The sequence below is a fragment of the Falco peregrinus genome, chromosome 5 (genome assembly GCF_023634155.1).
Source record: "Falco peregrinus isolate bFalPer1 chromosome 5, bFalPer1.pri, whole genome shotgun sequence".
Lineage (NCBI taxonomy): Eukaryota > Metazoa > Chordata > Aves > Falconiformes > Falconidae > Falco > Falco peregrinus.
In genome coordinates, this window is record NC_073725.1 from 21317858 (window position 1) to 21343486 (window position 25629).

The 25629-nt window shown below is 35.9% G+C and overlaps 1 protein-coding gene across 2 annotated transcripts in view; it reads left to right on the forward strand.

Annotated features, from left to right (window-relative positions):
* The window catches only part of DPY19L1 (dpy-19 like C-mannosyltransferase 1), a 50873-nt gene that overhangs the window by 11855 nt on the left and 13389 nt on the right, over window positions 1-25629 (forward strand). Inside the window, exons 6-18 of one of the 2 annotated variants that reach the window (XM_055805523.1) lie at window positions 1784-1904; window positions 3499-3592; window positions 7667-7724; window positions 11273-11364; window positions 13455-13554; window positions 14881-14958; window positions 16926-17012; window positions 18500-18559; window positions 21013-21093; window positions 21862-21963; window positions 22761-22832; window positions 24030-24079; window positions 25149-25173. In XM_055805523.1, the coding sequence (XP_055661498.1) occupies window positions 1784-1904; window positions 3499-3592; window positions 7667-7724; window positions 11273-11364; window positions 13455-13554; window positions 14881-14958; window positions 16926-17012; window positions 18500-18559; window positions 21013-21093; window positions 21862-21963; window positions 22761-22832; window positions 24030-24079; window positions 25149-25173 (1020 nt within the window). The remainder of the gene's footprint in view (window positions 1-1783; window positions 1905-3498; window positions 3593-7666; window positions 7725-11272; window positions 11365-13454; window positions 13555-14880; window positions 14959-16925; window positions 17013-18499; window positions 18560-21012; window positions 21094-21861; window positions 21964-22760; window positions 22833-24029; window positions 24080-25148; window positions 25174-25629) is intronic. The other variant, XM_055805524.1, reaches the window with a different exon arrangement.

The window sequence follows — 25629 nt, forward strand, 5'->3', positions numbered from 1 at the left end:
ATTACCTAGTCTCAACACTCTGCTTGAAGCAGGGTGAAGTAGAGCAGGTTGTTCAGGGTCATCTCCCTTTTTGTGTATCTCCACCTGTGGGCAACCTGTTCCAGTGCTTAATCACCCTCAAAGAAAGAATGATTTTTTTTTCCTATGTATAAGTGGAATTTCCTGTATTTCAATTTGTGCTCATCTCTTGCCTTGTCAACCAAAAAGTGTCTCAGTCATCTTTACTCTATGTTCTTGTCTTGGGCAGCTCAGAACTGGACTCAGCACTGGGGATATGGTCTTAGCAGTGCTGAGTAGATGGCAAGGATCACGTCTCTTGTCCTGGTGGCATACAGCCTAAGGATACCGTTGGTTTTCTTTGCAACAGGGGCTTATCGCTGGCTCAAATACAACTTGTCCACCAGGACTCACAAGTCCTTTATTGCAAACCTGCTTTCTAGCTGGTTAACTCGAGTCTGTACTGGTGCCTGGTGGTGTTCCTCCCTGGTGCAGGGCTTTGCATTTCCCTTTCATGAGGTTCCTGTTGGCCCATTTCTCTACCCTGTTGAGGTCTCTCTGAATGGCAGCACAAGTATCAGCCGCTCCTTCCTATTCTGTATGATGTGCAAATTTGCTGAGGATTTTTTCTTGTGCTGTCACCTTGTCTTAAGATGTAGAACAGAATTGGCACCAGATAAAATGAAACATCCATGACTGTCCCCTCATGTATGAAGACAATAATCTCAGAAGGTTATGAAGTTGGGCAGGTGTGATTTTCCCTCTGTGAATCCATGCTGACTGCTTCCAATCACTTTTTTGTCCTTAGTATGTTTGGAAGTGGTTTCCAGGAGGATTTACTCCATCACATTCTTGCAGATCAAGATCTAATTCCCTGTGCTTCCTTCTTGCCTTTCTTGAAGGTAGAAGTGACATGAAGTTTTATTGATTGTATGGGGAAAGAAAAGAGGGGATCATCCTTCTTGTACATGTTTTCTGTGACACAGGGCTGAGACAGCTAATACTGCAGTAGTGAAACATATTTTCGGTCTGGGAACCCTTGGGTTATAACTTTCAAAGCAGCTCAACTGGAATGGCCACATTACTCATTTATGAACTCTATAAAGTCAGTTACATCCTGACAAAATAGCTTGGTACTGTTAACTAGTGACTTTGCTGTGAGATGAGTCATCATTTTTCTATGTATAAAATACTGCTGTTTTCTGTTTCAGGTGTGGAGATTTAATTCGGTGGTTGTTATAAGAACATAACTACCTTTGCATGGCAAGTGGAAATGGTATCTTACATTGCATCTGGAAGCCCTTTCTAATGCTTAAATTTAACCTATCACAGTTTATCTGAGTAAAAACCTAAAGATTTGGTCCATTAATATTCTTGCCATGTGGGAAAAAAATGTAATTAGTCTTAATGGATTTACCTTGGCTAACTGTCCTCTGTCAACAAAACCTGATACTTTAATATCTGATAAATAAAAATAGTTAAAATTGGGAACCTTCCAGATGATATTAAAATATATATTTTTTTCAAATACTGGTTTGATGCATGAAATTATTTCTGTTTTAAAGCAGGCATAATTTTATTCTATTAATGAGCGCTTGGTCTGTGTTGGATGCCTTTAGGATATTGTAGTCAAAAATGCTAAGTAGTTGAGATAAATCTTGAGTTTAAAATACTTAAAAAAAAAAAGTACTGGATGAGGGCCAGTTGTAATGAGAGAGGTTACCTTGGGCATTGAGCTAATCTCAAAGTTCCTTTTCAGAAACTTCAAATCCTGTTTTCCACCTAGGTGGTCCTTGCCAGCTGGTACCGCATCTATACTGCCATTATGGATTTCCTTGGGGTGCCGACAAAGACATGTTGGACTGTAAACAGAGGAGAAGGGCTTAGTCCTGTTGAAAGCTGCGAGGGTGAGTTGTGTTATATTCTAGTTTCTTCCTGGAAGCATATAATTGGGCTTTACATATTTTAGAAGTAATAAATATTCCTGTGTTTTTGTCACTGACATGCTTCCCTTTGGCTAAGCCTGTGGTTTTGGCACATTCACAACATAAGTGACAACTAATACATTTTTAAGAACACCAGGGATGAGAATGTGGGCTTTGCTTATTAGATAGCTCCTCCTACCTAGGTTTAATTCCTATACAGCACTTCAAAACCTCAGAGTTCTACTCTGAGCCTTCATGATATCTGGCTGTATAAAGAATAAGGTGTCCTAAATGTATTTGGAAGCCACTGTACGTGTATTAAATATTTGTAGCTTCTGTAGAATCCTCAGTGCATTCCAAGTTCCTACATTTCAAAAACTTACCCTCTATATTTCTTCCCCTAACTACAGTTTGGGGAGTGGGGAAGAAGGGGAAAAAAGGTAACCACAAGGCTCCCTTTTGGAGAAATCTTGTGTAGTGATTCTGCTTGGAAGAATCTCCTTCCTCTTGTGACCTACCATTCCTCATAAGAATTTCAGTCTCATACCTTGATTTTGGTACCAAAGCTTGGACGCTGCCACTTTTTGGTTTTTTTTTTTTTTCCCACATTAAAGACTTGGCTTGTCAAGTGAGTATTGTGCAATAAAAGTACCTTGCCAAGAAGCGCTTTTGAGGTGTTCTACAGTCGGTTAAAGCTGAATGATAGATGGCAGGCAGCTTGTGAAGTTGTTTCTTTTTATCATTTAAAATGTCTTTGTGTGGTGACAAGTTAGTATTTTTCCTTTGCACAAAGGCTATAAGAACTTTCTTCAGTGCTACTATTGAGACTGCCAAGTTTGGTGAGCATATTGTCATCTTACTTTGGAGAACTGTCTTGCTGTATTTTCAGCAATGGTGAATAGTCAGTTCTGCATACGAAACGAAGTTTTGCTACCTTCTCTGTAACGAGTAAGGCTTTTAATGCGGTACTGCTGAAATGATTGGAGCCAGGAGGGTTTAAAGAAATAATGGGAACGAGAATAACAACAGAAGTGTGAACGCAGAAGTGTTTGTGAATGAATAAATTGAAAGACTTGCATTATTGGAAAATCTCTTGGCTTCTAATGAAACGAAGGAAGCAGAGAGCTGTGTGTGTTATACATTTAAGGATGGATTTACTCCTGCAAGAGATGGGAAGTGAGAGCATAGGGAGTACAAACCTGTTCTAAAAAGCTCTCTGAAGTTCAAACATAGCCTGTAGAGAATGTTCTTAATGATGCTTATGCCTTCTGTACACTGCAGGTTTTTTTCTTTACAGTTAATACTTCCCTCTTGGCTTGCTCTGTTGCTGACTACCCCAGTGCTGTGTCTGCCCCCATTTTTTTTTTTTTCTTCTTCTTATTTTGCTTCTTTTTCTGTCTCTCGGAAATGAAGTCTTTTGATTGAATCTGCAATAATCTTGGTGACATTTAACTTTATTTTCTATTTCTGTAGATAAATTAAGGTAGTATGCTGTGTGCTCTATTGTACTGATTGTATGGTGGTTTATAAGCAGTATGATCTCTCTTCTATATTTGATTGTTTGTTTGTTTGTTAGGGTTGGGGGACCCTGCTTCCTTTTATGTTGCTGTGATTTTTCTTTTGAATGGATTAATGATGTCACTGTTCTTCATATACGGTACATACCTCAGGTAAGGCAGTTGAGACAGCTGTTTAGTTGGTACTAGCTGTCAAATTTTTATACAAAATTTGAGAAAGTGAATGCTACAATGTTTTTGTGGTACATTGCTTATTTGTTTGTATAGTTGTAGTGCTTTTTATTGCATATACATTGTCACTAAAAAATTACTGGAACAGAGAAGTTTTTTGCTTAAAATAAATGATGATGCTAGAAAAAGTTGTGGAAAATTTCCGTGAAGTGGTATCTCATTGATACCACCGGGTTGTGCATAAAACTAACTGCTCTACAGTTTTTAAATGGAGTTTGACAGGTTTCTGCTCTTAAAATTATCAGTGTAACTTATTTTTAAACAAAGTTTGAATGACAGTGTACTTTTAACCAAGATTGGAGTGTTCTCAGTGCTTTGCCTGGAGTCATATTGCATGTCTTTAAATTTTGACTTAACTGAGAAGGCAGAATGTTTTTCAGATAGTGCATTCTTTTGGAGATATGTATACACTTCCCTTTTTCTACCAGTTTTAGTTTTCAGTATCTGTCCTTGAATTTCAGGAACTGTAATACACTTTTTCTTACAAAAATAGACTCCATATTCAGCAGGAAACCAGAAGTGGAAATATTTTTCTCTGTTTACCTCTGTTTTCATTTGTCAGTTTTGCAAAAAAGCAGAAGGCTGCCACATTTTCCTCTGAGAGATGTGATTGCTTTTCCCTCTCATTCCCTGGCTTCACTGTCTTGTGTTTTTTTCCTGCTCTCTCTGAAGCATGTGCTGGTAGCTTCAAATAAAGAATAGTGCAGGGCAGGAGATGGCAGTGGAAAGTGGAAGTTGCCCAGTGCAACTATTAGGTGTTTGCAGGTAAAGGGTGTATGTTCATGTTCCTTAACACAGGAAATCAATATCTCTTGAGGAAGTAGATAAACTTTGAATATTTGTATCATTAATATGTCATTTGTCTCTTAAGGGAGGTGTATGGAGACCCACGTTTTATATATTCATGTCATTGAAAAATCAGTAAGGACTTAATTTCTCAGTACTTTCCTTAGGCTTGGGCTGTGCTGAATGTAAATGACTATCAAGTATTGACTGTAATTCAGTTTTTAATATAAACAATCTCTAGTGTAGGTAGTCAAGATGACTAGAATATAAATGCAGTTCTTTCAAGGTATAAGCCACTAGCTATCTGGGGTTATGGAAAGTAACAAGTGACTATGAAGTTTCCTGCAGGTGGGATTTTGATCTTATTTATTTATTTATTCTGAAGAATATTCATAGTTGGATACCAGATCTGGGTGACTGCTTAGTCATTGTGGGTATTCCAAGGTTGTTTTTAGTCTAAGCAAGCCAGAATGTTAGGCTTTTCCATAAGGTGTTGAAAAATAAAATAAATGAATCTGGAGTAGTGCAATTCTATTACATTGAGTAGGTAATCTTACGAAGTGGAGTAAGTCTCCTTCATAAAGCTGAATTGTTTCTGCTATGCATTTTGAAAGGCTTTTTCATAGACTGGCTCATTTGTTGGTGGAAAACCATCCTCTAATATTTTTTTCTATCTTTTTAATTCCCAAATTTGCTAGCAGTAATCATCTCAAGGTTTTTTTTCTGCCTTTCATTCATAGAATTCATAGAATACATGTTTTTATTTCAGCCTTTATTTGCTTTTAGTCTCTTTGCAACTTTGACTAGTGATGGAAGGTGATAGGATGGTGGAAGACCACTTTCTTACCATTATTTTCCAAGCTAGCATGTGCTCTCACATCTGTGCTAGCTGTAGTCTACAATGAGCTTGTTCAAAGACTTAAATTAGCAGAAAACTAGTTGCTTTTGTAGGACTACTTTTTGCTGTTTAGCTCTTTTAACCAACTTTCCCACAAGGTTAGAAGGATGTCGGATGTAGTATATCCCTGCCCTAACACTTGATTACAGTCTCTGGTTATGCAAATGCACTTTGGAATCTTTTATATGATACAAGTTAGTCTCAAGCTCTTGTGCATTCTCTGTTAAGGTAACTGAAGCGGCAGAGTGAGAACTCATGCCATTTTTTTTAGGTTTTCTTTATGGGCAAAGGAATGACAGTTTGATGATAACTACCTTATGCAGTTGTGAGATTCTGCCTCCCCCCAGCCTTCCCCACCTCTCTTGTAGTCAAAGGACAGAATACCTAAGCTGATTGTCAAATACTGTATCTTGAGGGACTACCAGTGAATTTCCCATGTCTCCTTCTGACCGTACTTTTTCAGTATTTTGTTTCTTGCATGTTAATCATCAATGAATAACAGCTTTTCCCCAGATGACTAAGCTTCAGCTTATTCTACCCAGGGAGTCAAACGATGAGTTCTTTCATTATTCCAGAGCTGACTCTACCAGACAAATTAACTGTTCAGATCATCTGCAAGTCTTTAAAAATTACTAATTATTTATTAAATTTAGATTATTCTATGTGAAGTAGGTTCCAGCTGAAGGGCATGTACTTCACCAGTTGTAGTATGGTGTTGGAGTTTCAGTGGAGAGTTATCCTTTATCGTTTATACTGACAGAAAGGCTTACTGCTGACCTTCTACATGACAGCATTGTGCTGTTAGAAGATAACCCATCTAACTCGACGCTATACATAACCCTCTGTGAAATAGGCTCTCTAGCTTCCTGTTCTGGAAAAGATACTGACAAGCTGCATTTCCCTGTTTTGTGCTGTAGATTTCCTTGTAATCTTGTGATTGACCCCTTACAGAGGCTCATAGCTCTAAAGCATTCATAGTACAATTAAGACCTTTGCATTCTAGACTTTAAGGTTTTATCGCAATGTTAACTTCTAGCATAGACCTTGAATTTTGTTTCTGGGTGTGTTTTTGCAAATTTTTAGTTTGCTTGTTTCTAAGACTACCATTTTTTTAATACTAAACACGTTCATTTAGTCATTTTGGGTTTCAGTGTTAATGCTTTTAGAATTTGTGGACTAAGGTTGCTTTTTCTGTGCAAGAATGCACAATCCCTGGAGACCATTTTAGCACTCAGTTGGTATCTTTAATCCTCAGATTTTTTACCCAGAACTCACTGATTCTGTTTGACTTGTGTATTAGTGTATATTAATGATGGGTGAAAGATCTGACAGGATCTGAGGTTTGTTTGTTTTTTTAAAGAGAATCTTTAAAGCAGCTTATACTTTTTTTTGGTAGCAAAACCAGTATATTCTGTCGTTCATAGTAGTAGTGCACTTCTGTGCACAAAAGTGTTCTTTGCTTTGTCACAGGACATGAGCAATTACAAATCTAGTCAAACAAATAGGAACCTTATCTATTGCTGTTTTGAAATGGGATAAATCTAAGTAATATCTTTGGGTTTAGTGTTGACTCCATGTTGCAAATTATTCAGCAGGTGAATTTAGTTTAGAAATGTATAAAAATCCTTAAGTCAAGGGCTTAAAAAATTTTGTCTTAACAACACAGCACTTCACATAAGAATTAAATTGTATCTGCATTGACCTTGTCATGAATTAATTTCTAAATATATTTCTTGAATGTGCTTGTTTTTATTACCCTAACGTAGTCTTAGATTTAGACCAAAATTCCCTGTTGGGTGATTGAACCTGTAAATTCTAAAGTTTTCTGCTCAACGTCTTGGGGAAGAAATACTCCATTTATATGGCCTGCTGTTAAAAAAAAAAAAAACAACAAAGAACACCGCCCCCTCCCCCCCCCCAAAAAAAAAAACCCCACCAAAACCCAAACAACAAACCAGCCAAAACCCCCAGCACTTTTCAAGACCAAGCTCTTGGTGCAGCAGATGTAATGATCTAAACCAAAGCTTGTGAGGAGTGAAATGATCATTTTCCAAGTTATTTGCGTTAAAATTGGTGTTCTGCAGAAAAGAGCTGATACATGAAGAGTGGTCTGCTCTGAAATAAACTTTAGCTGACTAACTAGTATTTTAATATTGTATGTACACTGTAGAATGCTTTTTCTTGGTGCTTGAAAGTGTTTCCCACACCCCACTGAATAAACTCAGCTGTACATAAGGGCTGCTCCACATTTTTTAAGCAACATTGACCAGTATGAGATTCTGTTGTACCCATTTTCCCTGTTCTTTCCACAGCGGGAGCCGTCTGGGAGGCCTTGTTACCGTGGCGTGTTTCTTTTTCAACCATGGAGAGGTAGGAGTCCCTCCCCAACCACCCCCACCCCACTTTTTTTTTATTTTCTATTAAAGTTTAAGCTAATTCTCATTTCATTAAAGATGACATGTTGCTTATCTATTAGGGGATGAATTTAAAGGGAATCAGACATAACTGAAAGCACAGTAGGCTATGACTTGAAAATGTGTAGCACAGTACAATGTGTAACCTTAAATGTTTTTTAAAAAAAAAAATCAGCAAGGAAATGTATTGTAAAGTGTTCCTGAGATTGAAATCTTAGTAGCACAATGACTTCAAGTTTCAAAACATGAAAATATTCTATTTTTGTGCCCATTCCAGACACAACAGGGCTATGTGTACTATATGAACAAGCTTCAGAAATGGATGAGGTTTTCTTTAAATTACTATGTATTTTACCAGAAATTCATGAATACACATACACATACAAAACCCCAAAGCAAAGAAACTTCTTTAATACTGATATACTGTAGCTAGGATACAAAGAATTTAGAAACTGTATATGTATATAAAGAATTCCAGTGCTGCATTACAGAAAAAGCCCCAACCTGTCAACCTAAAACATCTCCCTGTGTCCCCAGCTAATGCTGTTCATGTCATTGTTTCATATTTTGGAAGGAAACTCATGGCTTTTATTCTGATACCCTTGGTCAATGTTTTCTGGTTTTTCAATGTTCATTTTATGTATATACATTTATATAACTATTTGCTTTATTTTACTTAAAATGCAGCCATACTTTGAAGATTTTCTAGATGGAAACTAGTTACCTTATGATTTTGTTAAGGGTTAAAATTATGTTTTGTTTTCTTATTTTACTGAGCTGAACTTGACAGAAATCTCTTGAGTAGTGAGAATATGTAGTTGCACATAACAGAATCAAAGATGCCTCTATTCATAGTGAGCTTTGCTGGCTGTCTCATAAAACAAAAATCTGTTATGAAATAGCTGTTTTATTTTTAATTTTCGTTTGAAATGTTTTTCTCTAAATACCCTCTGTGAGGAGTTTTCACCCATGGATGTTAACTGCCTGGTCCAGACTAGGTAAACATTACAGTTTCTAAACATTTTTTGGTGCTGTCTAGGGTAAATACAGAGTTTTGTGTGGGTTTCCATCCTTTGTAATGGCATTCTGAAGTGAAGTGGATGTTTTATCCTTTGCTATGAAATACTGACAGGAGTACGTGCTGTTTTGTGAAGTCTGTGAAGGTGATGAAGTGTAACTTCAGAAAGGAACAAGTTGAAAACTTCAAAGATAGTGGTAGCAATAATGAAAAGAAGCATTTATTTTGCTGTGGCACAGACAGTTCTCCTGTCCATAGGAGACTCTGTAGGAGAGCTCATCTCCCCCTGATGACTTGACTTGGGGGAAGAACACAGATAATGTGTCTATTTTGGAGAATGATGTGCAATTAGGTCTGCATAGCTCAGTGCCGACATAGTCTGGGCTTAGGTGGAGCTTAAGTAGGGTGACCCTGATTCAGGCTCAGCTGTATGGCTTTCTGGAGAACAGTGGGACTTGTCAGGGTGCAGTGTTAGACCTCAGCTGGCTCTTTGCATTTGTACTGTACTGAATGAAATAACTCAGAGTTGTTCCGTATCATTGTGTATATAGTTATGGTAATATATGTAGTTACATGTATGTAGGTATGGTCTAGCTTCACTCTGTGTACTGTTGAATCACATTCAAGGAATGCACATGTGTGTATGATACTCCCCTGTTTTACTTAACTCTTCGATATGCCTTTGATTCTATGGAAATCACCTTGCTTCTGATTCAGCAGTATGCACAGTGGAGTTAGACAAGTTGCTAAAAGCTTGCTTTCCTTTCCTGGAAGGATAGGACTGAGCTATGAGTAAGTGTGACATGCAGGTCTTGTTGCCTCAAGTCCAATGCTGTGTAAAAGCAGTTAGCCTTCTGGCACTGAGCCCGTGATCCTAAGGCAGGATGTTTTTATTTGCGCTGTGCTTGTGCTACTGTGTTTTAACGATTTCGAGCTTAGATGGGTCTGATGTATTTATACCTGCAGCAAAGTTAGTTTACAGCCTGGATAAATCATACACAGATGATCGAGTTTATTATTACATTCCAAATATAGAAAAATAGCATGGCCTACATTAGTCAATCCACTTTTAACATAATGTTTCCTTTTTATGGTTGTATATGCTCGTCATTTCTTTCCTGTCTTTATCTTCTCCAGTATCAAAAGATTTGGTAAATCAAATGTTGCTGTAGTGTTGAAAAAATAATCAAAAAGCCTGTACTGCTTTAGAATAATCATATTTATTGCTAACAGAAATAATTTTAACTAATTACATATGTGCAGTCAGCTGAAGACAACACATCAGTATATATATTTACGAAAGGTTTATTTTAGCAGTAATCAGGGTGCAGCTTTTACAGAGAGTGCTTTCAGATAGTAAGGACTGTGTTTGATTAGTGTGATGGGTTCCTATATGTTCCATTTATTTTACACTATTTCTACATGGTTTACACTATTAGTTTAACATGCTTGTGAAGTAACAGGACAGTAAGCAAGGCATTGTATAACGTTGATCCTAGTATCTTCTTTGGTAAAACAGTATTTTTAAAAATGGTTTTAAGATTATAGGAAGCGAAGGAGAAGGAACATCCTGTCATCAGCATCCTATAAGCTTTCATAGATTTGTTATGGTTTGTGTTAAGATGAACTATGTTTCGTCTTGTAGCTGTAAAGAACCTACTTCCAATTTCTAGTGCAAAAATCTACTGATACCCATTTTGTTTGTATGACATTGTTGTAATTATTTTGTTGTGGTGGCCACTGCCATCTGCAAGCACTTTTTTATAAAGAGCTGAATATAAATGTTGGAGATGACAGTTATAGCAGAGCTGTTTGCCATGAACCCCAAGAAATGAAAACCTCTTCAGCTGACTTCATTGTATTATGCTTTGCTTTATTAGGGTTTAAGAGTGATGTATGTAAGTTAGTGTAAGCTCTGTAAGAGCTTAATTTCATATATTCAATTTTACTGGCCTGTTTCAGAGGGAAGCTTTGGATTTTGTACTCTCTGTGCTGTTACTAGTAGAAACGTGAAATGTTTATAACCCAGAGAACTCTAGCATAATGAAGAGCATGTTGGTTTATCCTTCACATCCTCTCCTCGCACAGTTTCTCCATTTAAGTGTGGCAGGTCAGTGCCTGAATTTGAGCATGTTTTTAGTTGCCTGAATGAGTTCTCCATTTCAGCAGAAGCAGGGACAAGCAGCTGCTGTCCTGGCTTTTTTTCTTGGATGTTCTCTAGCTGCCACATTTAATTTTGGAGAAACAGTGATCTGTTTTAATTAAACAGTGCATCATAGACCTCAAGCCTGGAAGTTGCTTCCTTGTTCCTCCTCTTTTCTGCTTCCTGGCTTGTGTGTGTGTTTTTTTGTTCACGAGTAAAATCTCATGTAGTTTGGGCTTTACTCTATTGAGGTATCAGTGGTCATTAATTTTGAAATACAGAAGCATTGTTTTATGGAAATGTAGCGGCAAATGTTACCATCTAACCCAGTTCTTATTTTTAGTGCACTCGTGTCATGTGGACTCCACCTCTTCGTGAAAGTTTCTCATACCCGTTTCTTGTGCTTCAGATGTTGCTTTTGACCTATATTCTCAGGTACCTCTTAATTTATACTTAGCTCTTTACAATGATTTAAAAAAATTGAATGTCACAGGACATTTATTTCAATGCATTTATTTAATAGTTATTGAAGTAGTGCTGTGTGCTGTAGCAATGATGTCATTAACACAGAAACTTTCCTGTGGCTGTTACATTGCAGACGCTGCACCAGTAGAACTGCAGTCATATTACTTATTAAAAGGAAAAACTTTGCAACTTGAAGACATGATTAAACTAAAAATCAGAATTACTGTGTTGGCAAATAAGTATCTAAACTTAAAATCAGAATTTTTGGTTGATGTCACTTCCTTCCCATGAGAAGCAAGCTCATACTCCATCAATTGGTCTTGTCCCTCTTGGAGAGTGGTATGTTGGTTGCACTTAGACTAAGCCTATGCTATGCCACAGAGAATGCTATAGGCACCCGTAAGCTAGTATGTTCTTGTGGTTTTCTATGCCTAATTAACTAGTTCAGTGATTTAGAGCAATCTAATTACATTAATGCAAGGTTGCTCTTGAGTTCATTAGCCCTGCTTTTCCATGGTTGTTTCTGGCTTGCAACATGATTATGTTATTGCCTTGCCTCTGCTGTGAAAAATAAGCATGATTGTTAATACCTGAGGACTTTTCCACCAACTCCATTTCATCGAATTTGCAGTGTATTTATGATTTAACTGAACTTTGTACTTGTAGCCCCAGACTTTCCTTTATGAGGTCGTACTGATTTGTAATTACTGATGATTAAACCAAAAATATTTCTTGCTCGTCACTAACTTGTGGGTTTTAGATGAGGGAAAGATATACGCTGTCTGGAAAAATATTTTGAGGAATGGTTTGTAGAGTGATTGCTAGATTTCATGATAGAAAGACACATGCTCATTTAATGCTAAAATGTGAGCTCAAACAAAAACCCGAGAAAATTACACTTTGAGTTAGGGTCATTAGAGCACATATATTCTGTACCTATAATTATGACACTTCTTGATTAGATAGATTCACTCCTATTCTTCAAATCTTCATACATAAAATAGTACTTGGGCTTGCTTACCGATGAGAAGTAGGTATTTAATCTGAGCATTTCAGAGTGAGGTTCCAAAAAGGGGATAAAACATTTTAACTTTGTTTCTCAGTTATAATTTCTGCTTCAACAGCAGCTCTGTTTTATGTATAGCAGTATTCCAATGAAATATAGGAACTATCTTTGAAACAGAGACTAGAACTTAAATGCTCCATAATTTGTATCACTTGGATCACATTTGTGTAATGTATTACTCAATACATTAGACTCAAGCTCCGCATGACTTCCAATAGAAGTTAATCTTGAGGCTTTGGAAAAGAAGCTGAAGAAAATTTTACAGAATTTGGTGACACTGCTGTAATCTGTTGGGTTTGGGTTTTACAGCAGAATATCTGTGGTGTCCTCATTTGTTGGAGGCCACTTAGTGAAATTTGAAACATGGCACGTTTCTGAAGTGAACTCAGAACTAATGATTGAGTATATAATACAGCAGGGCTGTATTAATAGTAACGGGATTGAATAAATAACACAGCAGGGCATAGAGAATGGGCTGTTTTCAGTTAAAAGATGAGTTTCATGTATTTGTCATTGTTTCTTGCCCTGAAACCTCACTCAGGATTGCTAGCAGAAAGTTGCAGAAAGTAGATATGGAAGAAAAGTGACAGGAGTGAAATCACTTTCAAATGCAGACTGTTCTGAGAATAGTTGTGGTCCCAGCTGAAATGGAAATGGTTGTGACCTGACCATAGTAGAGTTGTTAAAAGGTGGACCACTGCAAGTGATACAGGTTAGCCTGCTATATTACATGCTGCCAGGAGAAGACTTGTTTGGTTACGAATGGCTCATCAAATAGTTAAGAAAAACTAAGCATCAGAACTATTGTTTTTGGAAACTGATGGAAAATTGAGATTAAATTTACTTGAGCAGTGTTATTTGTAGTTGCTCAATACTGCTAGCTAACTTCCAAGGTAAGTTTGTTTTTATTGTGTTCTCTATTGTGCTTTTCAATAATAAACAAACACCTGTGTGATTTTACTTACTGATGCCTGTTCTGTCTCTTTTTCCCAAGGATTCCGAATATTAATACAGGAAGCTTGATTGCACTGTGTGTTTCTAATATCTTTTTCATGCTTCCCTGGCAGTTTGCTCAGTTTGTTCTTCTAACACAGGTAAGACCATATTCAACTCTTAAGTAGTATCTTTGTTTTATCTAGGCAAACTGACTGCTTTGTACAGCCAGCCATTGAATTCACAACTATACTGATGCTTTCCTTTTAGCCAGATTTCACTCTTGCTCTCAGGAAAGGTTCACACCATTTATCATACTAATATTTTTCTAGTCTTAAACTTAAAAGCTGACCATTTACACCACTCGATATTCTGTTTCCAGGACTAAAAAATTTACCTTTCCCTTAAAAGCAGCCTCCAGTCTAAGATCAGTACATTGGAACAAGTGCAGAACAAGAAAAAACTTTGTATATTGAAGTACAAAAATAAAAAAAGGCATTGATATTGCACTCTTTAGGCTATTCCAAATTTTCAAGTGGAGCAATGTTTGCATGGCATGTAGTATCTGGCATGATTTCGCATGATTTCCTATTTAATTTTGATGAGCCTGTGAGTAGTAGCATAAATCTGACTGTCTGAGAGTTCAGACAGTTGAGGTAACTTTAGCTAGTGCTGAAATATAGTAAGTGCTAACATGAGCAGTAGGATACTGTTACACAACACACTTCCTTAGTGGTTAAATTGAATGAAATGAAGCCTGTTGATTGAAATCCATCTGTGTCTCCATGCCTTTTCATTTGTCTGTCTTACTTGAAGCAGATGTTGCTTGGTTTGAGTTGATAGTTTTGGACAATCAATATATGCTGTGGTATGCAAGTTTTTTAACTGCAGAAGAGTAAGCCATTAAATTCTGTAGAATTTTGTGAGAAACTCATCACTATAACCTGTTTAAGAAGCTGGGCCTGAAATTTGACATTACAGGTTCAATTCATAATTTTATTAATTTCCCATGTGACTTTTAGCAAGCTGCCTGATCAATTGAATCTCATTTTCCTCAGCAGCAAATTAGGGATGTTCCCATACTTTGCTGAAAAGTTAAGGTTAAATAATATTAAGGAATGATTTTTTTGGTTTTGGGGTTTTTGGGTGGTTTGTGTTTTTTTTGTTGGTTGGGCTTTTTTGTTTGTTGGTTTTTTTGTAAAACTGATGGTGAAAGCTGATGTTAGTAATGTGTTTTGGTGACTTGCATTTTTATAAAGCTGAATGCTTACTTCTTAAATATTCAGATATGTTTGGTAATTGTTATTCATAGAACCACAATAGGCATTTCATAATTGTTTCTTTCAAAAAACACTAAGTACTTAGCAAAAAAGTAGCAATAGAAGTTAATGATTGTTTGAATAATCTCTTTCATATGAATGTGTGTTCTGCTAGAAAGAGTAAACCACTGCAAATGGTTTTAACTTACCTTTCACTTTTGATTCTAGATAGCTTCATTATTTGCTGTGTGTATTATGGGTTATATTGACTCCAGCAAATTACAGAAGATACTCACTGCTCATATGGTAATACTTCTTTTAAAAAAACTTAAATCCTCTCAAACAGGTCAGAGCACCAAAAGAGGCCATTTGTCTGAAGTGTTTTCCTTAGTTTCCAAATGATTTAAAAGATGCAATAAAAAGGGATGGAGGGGCCTGAATTTGAATATTTGCTCTTATGTATATTTATATCACAGTGTCAGAAACTATGATCCCTGTGGCACGCAGGAATTTTTGAACTCCAGAAAAAATACCAGCCAAAAAGATTTGTAGAAATACTTGTGTTTCCTTTCTGTCTATTCATTCCATGGACTCGAAGATGATGTCTCACACAACAGATTAGAAAACATACCAAGTAAGAGAGCATAAGCAATGAGAAGTTGATAACGCAGCATTCATCTCATGCCATAGGTTAGCAGAAACAAAAACCATGAGATGATAGTAAGTCAAGATTAGAGAATAGACTCTTTATCATTGAAGGAGAAGAACCCCAACTAAAACTGGGATTTGAAGACTACTGCAGTCTTCGCTGTGCAAAGATGAACTGTTTAAGGAGATATTTGGAATGCAGGACAAAGAAAATAAATTTTTAGTCTGATGAAAAACTTTTTTCATAAATGGATGAGAAAGTCAACAAAGAAAGGCAATGATAAGTAAAAGTCATGTAAGTTTTTGCATAATGTATATGATGTTAATTTTTAAAGTGAAAATGATGATCAGGTTTTGCTATCAGGAGTATTGCTCTTTGAAGTTTTAAATGTACAGGAAGACGTTAACAACTTTTTAAAAGAAATATGGTTGTCTTTAAAAATACATTTTTGCTAAAATTGTGCTATGTAGACTCATTGGGCAAAAAGAGAATGTTCACTGCAGGAAAGAAGCTTTGAGCTAAATTGTATTTCTTATGTTTTCATATGTATTTTGAAATACTATAAATAAAAGGCAGTAGTACATTCTCTGCAACTCATTTCTCAAGTAAACCTGGGATACCAAATGCTTGTTCCCAGCCAGATTTACCAAGAAAATTTGCAAATAAGCATCTTCGTTTAGTAATTTTTTGACAGAAGCAGGATGAAATACTTAAGCCTTTTGGCTTATGTCCATAGCTATATCTCAATTTTGGTGCCAAAGTGTCATAAAAGCCTATTTTCAGATAGATAAACAATCCTGTTATATTACAGAGAAAGCTTAATGAGGCTGGGTAAACTGCCAGTCTTTGTTTGGTGATATCTTCAATTTTTGCTTCCCCACAGTTTTCTGTGGAAAATGCAAGTCTAACTATTTGAGGAGGGGAGTACAGAAGTCTGCATATTTTACAAATAGCTACATTATTTTTTCTTTATTCCTTTGTATAGAAGAAAGAGATGGATCATTGATTTTGATCTCCAAGTTAGAAAATGTAATTCAGCTTGCTTTCTGTTAAAAACAAAGCACAGTAGGAGATCAGGATGGTGGATAAAAGCTGTATTTCAGCCTTGACTTTCAACCTCATACAGTTAAGTGCATATGATCAAACAGAGTTCTGCTTCCTTGACTTTGGTGGTGATCATATTTTAAAAATATGCTTCTCAGCTTGGAAGAAAGAAGGCAACAAACATTTTATTTGACATTTTTATGGTTGTCCAGGATTCTGAAATGTAACAAATGGGGTAGAGAAATAATAATACAATAAATTGAAAAAAATGAACGTGTTACGAGTAACTTCAAAAATGTTGCTGTTATATCACGTAAGATGAGTTAGGTCTATGATCAGATCTTTTTGTCTGTAAGTACTTTTAAAATATAAATTAAAGTCATAATCTACACTTGGCTACCTGCTGCCATTAAGTCCTCATTATCAGTGTTTTCAGAACAGTTTTGTAAATTTGTGTATCAGGCTTGTACTTGCTGTGAAGTAGGTGTCTTTGAAGCTGTTAACACAAGGTAATTTCTACACTTTGGCAATTCTTACCTTTTCTATTTTAAATTTAATTATTTTTATTTTCCTCTTTCAGGTATCTCTTGTAGTGTGTTTTATTCTGATGTTTGGTAATTCAATGTTATTGACATCGTATTATGCAGCATCTTTACTAGTTATCTGGGTAAGTTATTTAAGAAAAACATCCTATGACATGCTAAGACTGAAATGATGTACTGTTATGTATGTATTGATGTAAAATGTGAAACTGCTGTGTTACCAGATAGTTGGGAAATCTTTCACATGAGAAGCAGAATTAGACCTGAAAGATATTTGGAGAATGAGTCATGACTAATTTAAAAAAAATATTTTTCACACCAAGACCTCTTCATAAAAGAATTTCAGTTAAGCCTCAGTTCTCTTGTTTTAATATCTGTCGTCTTTTTATAAAAATATAAAATTTACCACATACGTAGTTTTTGACCAGAGTAACTGAAACAGGAAGATGAGCAGGGAGCAGCTTTTTTCATATGCTTCTTGATTGGTAGTGAAACTGCAAATACAGAACAAATGACTAGAACATATATAACAATGGTTTAAGGCTGTTTGAAACTGCTGAGTCATACTGCAGTGTCAGTGAAATTATTCACTGAAGAGCGATTGTTCATCATTATTCATTATTTTGATTTTTCCTTAAATACGAAAAAAAACCCCAACCTCTGTTTCATACAATTTGTCTTAAGTGGTTTACGTACATAGGAAGTAGGAGGTAAGATTGTATCAACAGATCTAGCTTAGCACCCTACAAACCAGTGGGCTGAGCTCAGTGACTTTTTTTCCCCTTTTGTTTATATTTTGTCCATCAGTAAAACGGTGGTAATTTCTCACTTGTGCTAACAGTAAGCTGCCTTGACTAGTGGTATTTGCTGTAGTAGAGTTTGCTTGTTATAAACCCACTCTGGTTTCTTGTAGCAGCTTTTGTAGTTTACAGAAAGTATAGGTACACTGAGTTCCTTGCCTATTTTCTGCTTTGGAAAAAAAAAAATATTGTTTGTCTGTTATTTGGGTGCTTATAGTGGCCTGTCTCACATATGGACATTTCTGCAAGCTTTTGAGTTAGTTCTCAATTTTTCTTCATTACTTTGCTCATCAAATTAGCTTAAAATGAGTCTTCCTTGTGTCATAAAATGAGGAGCATAATGTGACACAGAAAAATACCAGTAACTCCTCCCACCCCCATATTCTGTTGCCTTGTGTGACAATTGTTTGTATTATGCTGCCAGTAATTTATTTATTGCTTCAGATGTCTCTTGTCATTTGTAGAAGCAGATATAATTCAGTTTCCCATTGGTGTTGATTTAAAGAAGCTTAGAACTGTATAATACAGAACCTTACTTGTTAAGGAGAAGCGTGGTCTTCCATTAATTGTATATAAACAGCAGTAAGAGTTCTTATGCTGGCATGTTTTGCCAGTACAGGGTGAAATCACAATATTGTATACTCATTTATCTTTCAGGCTGTATTAATTATGGAGATTTTTTTAATAAATAGCTGTGAGGTACAATAGGTGCTTCCCAAAAGAAACAAAAAAAAAATTACCTTTATCCAGGGTACTAGAATGTGTTATTGTTAATAGATGTTCCTGAAAATGTGCATTCGTTTTATTATTAGGGAATTCTTGAATTGAGTCCAAAAGTCTTGAAAAGCAGCAGAAGAGAAGTCTATATATGGGTAAGGATTTTCATATATTTTGAATTTCAGAAAGGAACTATGATTTTTTTCTTTTTCTTTTATTTTTTGTGAAATACAGAACTGGTTTAGTTTCTAATAGTTGAAAATCAAGAAATATAGCTGAACCACTCTCTTTAATAAATTGACCATGTTCCTAGAAATTAATTTTCAATTACTGAAGGAAGAAAAAGGGCATAAACATGCATTTATATGAGAAAACTGAAATAGCAACACATTTAATTACAGACTTAAACATGTTTACAAAACCTAAGATCTGTATGAAGATCCCATTAAAATAAAGGACAATTTAGAAAAAGCAAGTGAAAGGCTAACAGTGCTTGCAGAAATGGAGATTAAGATGCTGCATTAGATAGTCACTAAAGTGTGTCCTATATTTATTTTTTTTAGGATGTTTTTTATAACAGCAGCAGGCAACATAATGATTACACAAGGAAGCAAATTGGAGTAAAACACTGGGGTGAGGCGTTGGGGGCAAGCATGGAGGACACTCCCAAAACTATGATAAATGAAATATAATGCTGTAGAAAACATGAGAAGCAACTAGTTGCTTAAGACATAATGTTAACTTGCAAAAACACCTGAAACGGGAGCCTACCGAGACTATGCCTGGTTTAAGACAGACATTCTCACGGGAAGGGTAACCTGTTAGCAAAACTGTATGGAATTAATACAGTTATTGTAAAGGAAAAAGAATGTAAAGAAATTTAAAAAAAGTATCTATAACAAACTGCAGTGCATGTAGTAGCTGGGAAAATGGGAGCGTAGGCAAATCTCATGTCGGTTTTCAAAACTGAGATCCAAAGCATTTGCAGAACTGCAGACCATTAAGTCTAAATTTTGTAAAAGAACAAAGACTTGGACAGTGATGAAGTTGTTAAGACAATATGTACCCGCAGTGTAGTGAGATGGGTCCGATACAGCCTCTGCGAGAGGAAGTCATGCCTCACAAATGTGTTTGACTTCTTTGAAGGATATAGATAAGAGTGTGTGGGTGAATGTAATACACTTGAATTTCAGAAACCTTTAGGGGAAGATATCTAACTGGAGCTATAAAAGAAAATAAGCTCCATGGGATAAGGTGTGAATGTTAGAATGTAAGAATTAAAGGGTGGGATTAAATGGTAAGTGTTCAAAAGACCACCCCTACTCCCCTAAGTATGTATATAAAATAAGTGATTCTAAATAAGTCCTTGCCACTCAGCAGAAAAAACTTGGTACTCTTATGAAAACTTTTCTGAACATTTCAATTCATTACTGAGCAGGCATCAAAAAGGAAAGTACATGATGGAAGTCATGGAGAAATAACTGCAGAGAAAGCAGAAAATATTTTTTATTTTGTAAACTCATCATTTAGCATCCTAAATATTGCATGCAGTCTCAGTCAATGTGTCTTACTTAAAAAAAAAAAAATAAAATATAGAATGCCGTTCCCCAAAATGTAATACCATCAAATTTAAGTAGAGTGTGAAGGTAATTATTTAGAATTGCTAAATAGCTGAGATTTTAAAATAGGTTAGAATTTGACATCTTGTAAAATAAAAGTAAATATAGCAAAACCAGCAAATAGAAGTAGGATATAATTAGAGTTTATTTAGTGCTCCTTATGTTAGCAGCAATATGATTATAAGAGAGAAGAAAGATGCTGTGGAAGCAAAAAAAAAAAAAGGGAAGAAAAAAGCAAGTGTCATTCAGTAACGGATTAGGTGCCTCCTAGATATTTATGTTTGTTTGAATGCAACCCGTTGTCATGTAAAACCCTGGTTACGCTAGGGTAAAGATAATTTTGTATTTTGTTGAATTCTCTCTGAAAGCATTTGCTGCTGGTCCCAGATACTGAGCCGGGTTGTGCTATTCAGTTGATCTAGTTTTATAAAGAATTAGATAGATTAAGCTAGATTGCCAAGGATTTAATCTTTCTGGTACAGCGATAAACATGGTGTGTAACTAAAAGTAGTAGTTGTACATATTTACTTTACATTTCCTTCAAGTTCTAACTTGAGATTATCTTCAGAAAGTACTTTAAATCAGCAAATTCCTCCAAAGATTTGAATTACTAGAATAGTACATCCTGATAATATGGAGAGGCTATTGGTGGAAAATAATCACTGCACACTGGTGTATGCACAACAGATGGAACTGGCAGTCAGGCTGCCCCTGTTTAATTTGCTACTTCCTCTGCTACAATGTCATGTGCAGCAGTACAAGAATAATACAAATTAATTGCACAAAATTATTTTTGTATTGTCTACTATAGATGAAAAACTTTAAACACCCCAATGTACTGAAATTTGGGAAGCATCCTTGTTTAGAGATTACTGTACTTAATTGGGATAATATAGGAGAGTTGTAACTAGTAGCTAAATATAATAACCCTTTAAAAAAAGAAAATGTATCTTGAGACATGTTTATTGCATTCTGAATTTTTTTTTAAGGTCATTGAAGGATGTGCCTGGTTATTTGGGACAGTCACCTTGAAATATCTAACTTCTTTAGCATTTGGAATAGCTGATGATGTAAGTTCTCTTATATGAGTATCTGGTTGGTGTCTTTCAAAAATTATTTAATTCTTAATATTTTGATTTTGGCATCTTACTGATACACTTTCTTGAAATTCCAAGATGTGTTTTGCAGAAATGGCAGAGGGATTGCATATTTGCTTTCTCATTCATTATGTAGTATCACTTTGAAGTGCTATTACTGAAGTTCGTGAAAAGACAAATTATTTACTATTGAGTTAGTAAATGCTCTGTGTTTGTTTTTAGATGTGGTTTTACAAAGCTTTGTTTATTTTGAATATCTTCTACCTACATCTTTATTTACTCAATTTCTTAGTGCACTTTCCTCTGAAGCTAATTTTAAAGACATTTTTGAAATGATTGTTGTAACTAGGACTCCTTGCTTCACTTCAGCTCCTTTATTGTCAGATTCTGCTGTTAAAAACCTATCTACAGATGTGCATCAAGGGGCGAAAGATGGGAAGCTTCTATTTTAAAATATGGGTGTTCAAAACTCTACTCTTGTTGAACACAGTTGCAATGGTAACGCCTGTTTTCTGCTGCTTTCTGCTTTTTATTTAACACAGTCCGATCTGTGTTACACTCTGAAATGTCATTTAATACAATGAAAAAAGAATTTTTGGTACTCTTATAACAATATTGTAAATGGTATAAACTTCTGTTTTAGTTAAAAATTTTCCCCGTTTACATTTAAACAACTTTGTTGTGGAAAACAGGACAGTTTTTGCTTATGACAGCTTTTTTTCTCTGTGTATATCCTACCAGGCTCATATAGGAAACATATTAAAATCTAAATTTATTGGCTACAAGGATTTTGATACATTAATGTATACCTGTGCTGCAGAGTTTGACTTCATGGAAAAAGAGGTAATTTGATCAAAATAGACGACTATGGAAGAGGGAACTTCTTGTTTTATCTTATTTTTGTAACTTAAAACATCAGAGAGCCATAACCTCCTACTGCCATCGTAAGTTCAAGTGCTTACTTGTGAATTTAGAGACATTAATGAACTTAAGCTAAATTTAACTGGTTTTAGTGCTTTTAAGTGAACTAGAAACAAAATAATGTTTTGATTTGGGATGTAGAAATGTGCTTGATTGAATGAAATAAGTGCTTGCTGAGGGATAAGTCAAAGGATACAGTTCTGCAAACCAAAGACTTCATATGTCTGTCAGTAACTGATTTTGAGTACATGGAAAAAGTACTGAGAGCTGCAAAAGTCTTGTGTGTTAGATTTAGACTACAGAAAAGTATGGAAGCTTCTTGATGCGGCATCAGTAGACTTTTTTTAGTTGATGAGTATCTCAGTATGCATTTGGAATATTTATAGGTTACTCAACCAACAGTACTCAAATTGAGATACAGTCTACTTTTAGTCTTTGGGTAGCTTGCCAAATAAATGGGAGTAATTTACTAATGACCCTCATATTACGACCTCTAGTGTGATTCTGGGTGGAGTTTAAATTTGAGTTTCTTTAAGCTTGCTTTGTTCTTGTTGAGTATTTAAATTTACATTTTACTTGAGGAGGAACTCTTTTATATTGTTTTTTTTTAAATGACCATTGAAGTAATTATAGGTGATTGGAAAGCAATTAATGCATTTTTTAATATATATGATTATATATATACACATTTTATATATATTGAATTATTTCTATTGTAGACTCCAGTAAGATACACAAAGACTCTGCTATTGCCAGTCGTTCTGGTGGTTTTTGGGGTAATCATCAAAAGGGTAAGTGACTGATTTAGTGAATCACCCTTACCTTGAATTTACTTTTCAGGTTTTTGAAGGGGTCACTTTTTATTTTGAGATGGGAAGAAGTTAGTGTGGTGGGTCCCTCCCACAGGCTGCAGTTCTTTAAGAACAGCTCCAGCATGGGTCTTTTCCATGGGATACAGTCTGTCGGGAACGGACTGCTCCAGCACGGGTCCCCCACAGGTTGCACTGCTGCCAGAAAACCTGCTCCTGTGTGGACTCCTCTCCGTGAGCTGCAGTTCCTGCCAGGAGCTTGCTCCTGTGTGGGCTCTCCAGGGGTTGCAGCTTTCTTCAGGGCATGTCCACCTGCTGTGGCATGGGGTCCTCCACAAGCTGCAGGGTGGATATCTGCTCCACCATGATCTTCCATAGGCTGTAGGAGGAAAACCTACATCACCACGGCCTTCTCTGAAAGCTTCAGAGGAATCTCTGCTCCTGTGCCTGGAGCACCTCCTTCCACTCCTTCGCTGACCTTGGTGTCTTCAGGGTTGTTTCCCCCATTTTTCTCACTGCTGGTTGTTAAAGCTGCCGCACAGTGTTTTTTACCTTTTCTTAAACACGTTATCAACAGAGGCCCCACCAGTGTCCCCGATGGGCTCAGCTTTGGCCAGCGGTGGATCTGTTTTGAAGCTGGCTGGAACTGTCTCTGTCTGACATTGAGGCAGCCCCTGGCCTCTTCTCACAGAAGCAGCCCCTGCAGCCCCCCTGCTACCAAAATCCTGCCACGTAAACCCAATACAGCTAGAAAAAATACAGGTTTCAAAAAATATTTACTTAAAATTCTGTGTTCTCTTTACATAGATTTTTGCAAAGGTCCATCCTGAGCCAATGGTAAAACTTGCTTTGATGTTAAGCACCAAAAAAGCTTCTGTCACTTAGCTGATGGGTACTATAGCTGAAGTTGATAACTGTTTTTGTAAATTTGGTTGTGTGTAATCTGTGTAAAAGCAACTTACAGTTTACACAGGAACAGATGGGATAACTGCTAACTGTCTGGCTTATTAAACATACTCAAAAAGAGTTTTTAGCTAAAACATTGCATGTCTTTTATTTTAGTATTATCTCAAATGATATAATATACCTAGGTGCAATTTAATTTAGCGAATGTTGAAAATGCTTTAGAATGCTTTTGAAAGTTTATCCATACTTTTTCTTGGCTCTTGTTTTCTTCAGGCAGTTAAATATCTTACGTGGGCCTTGTCTCAGGCAGGCCAATATGAAAGGTAAATGTTATTGTCTTTTTTAATGTAATATGGAATTTTCTGCTGGAAGTTTATTTGATTTTCTAATTGCTAAATAATTCAGAATTCTACATTGTCGGTTGTTTTTGAAGGGCTTGGATGTACTATTTGTGGTGTTTTTATAGGATGTTGAAAACTTAAGTTTATCTGCTGAACTTAGTTATAGACACCTTAACCCTTTTTACACCTACGTTTTCTACTTAATCATTTATTTTTCTGCTCTGTTCCTAAACCAATATTTATGTGCCTATTTTCTTTTCTCCTATAAATAGTGAATGCAAATTATTTCCTCCCCATTATTTTTTTTTTCTGGGTTATAAAGATACCAGAGTTTCATCTTTAGGAAGGGATCCCAACTGTATTAATTTTATTTTCTAATTATCTGTAGTACATGCTGTACCTGTCACTGCCATTTCACATTACTTGTTAATGCTGTGCTCAAGAGCAGTCGAATTGCACAATTTGACATATCTTTTGGCTTCCTGGGTTTTTTAGTTTTTTTGTTTTTAATTTTTCACTAATCATTTTGGTGATCTTTACTTTTCGTGGTCTGATGGCCATTATCAAAATTTCAACAGATGTGAACAGGAATCAGCATCCTGTCTTCACAGATGTTTTTTGAGAACATGAAGTATACATTATTTTGACTCTTCACATTTGTATTTCCTTCTGAGAATCCCAATCCAGCCCATGTAATACCCAAGTAAATGACCAACTCTTTGGTGCCAGTGCTTTGCCTCTTATATTACAGAAGTTTCATTTTCTAAATAAGCTGTTTTATTTATGAGTTAATTCATGGAAGTAATTTAAAAAAACCTGCTAAAATTTATTTTCACATTTCCAAATAGATATAGGGATTGAGGGAAGATAGTTACTGATTTGCAATATATTTCAAAGCTTGTTATGGAGGGGGGAAAAAAATCTGTGCAGGCACTGACTCATGCTTACTGAATTAGCTCAGTTGTCTAGAGCCAATATAGATGACTTTAAAGTAAAACTAGTGCTTCTGTAGTACGTAAACAAATAATGTGATTTTCTGTTTCTTATTCAGAGAGGAGCGTTTTAATCACGGTGAGGTAAGGTTCTTTTTCTGCACAAGTTTATTCTTATATTAAGCCAATACTCAATATTGAAATACAGGTTGCAATGGTCTGATGCTGGTATGTGGTTTATTTGAAGCTAAACATTTGCATCTTTTATTCCCTCATCTTAAATTGGGTCTGGTATGTCACCAGAATAACTCTGGAATGTTGAACAAAAAAAATATACTAGCTAATGGTGGGGTGGCAGTGTGAGAGATGAGTCTTGGGCTTTTGCTGTAGCAGTACAGAAAGACACTGAAATTAGGCTGGGACCTTCCATTTTCTCTGTATAGTCTGAGAAGGAGATCGGGGTCTTTACTGGGATTTCACGTGACAGATAATGTTAAAAATTCTGTTTTGAAATGGGCCATAATGAAAATAATTCTACATGGGGTTCTCCTAATAAAATTAGGCAAAAAAAATGTCCTCTGTCCCACTCCGGTGTCCTAA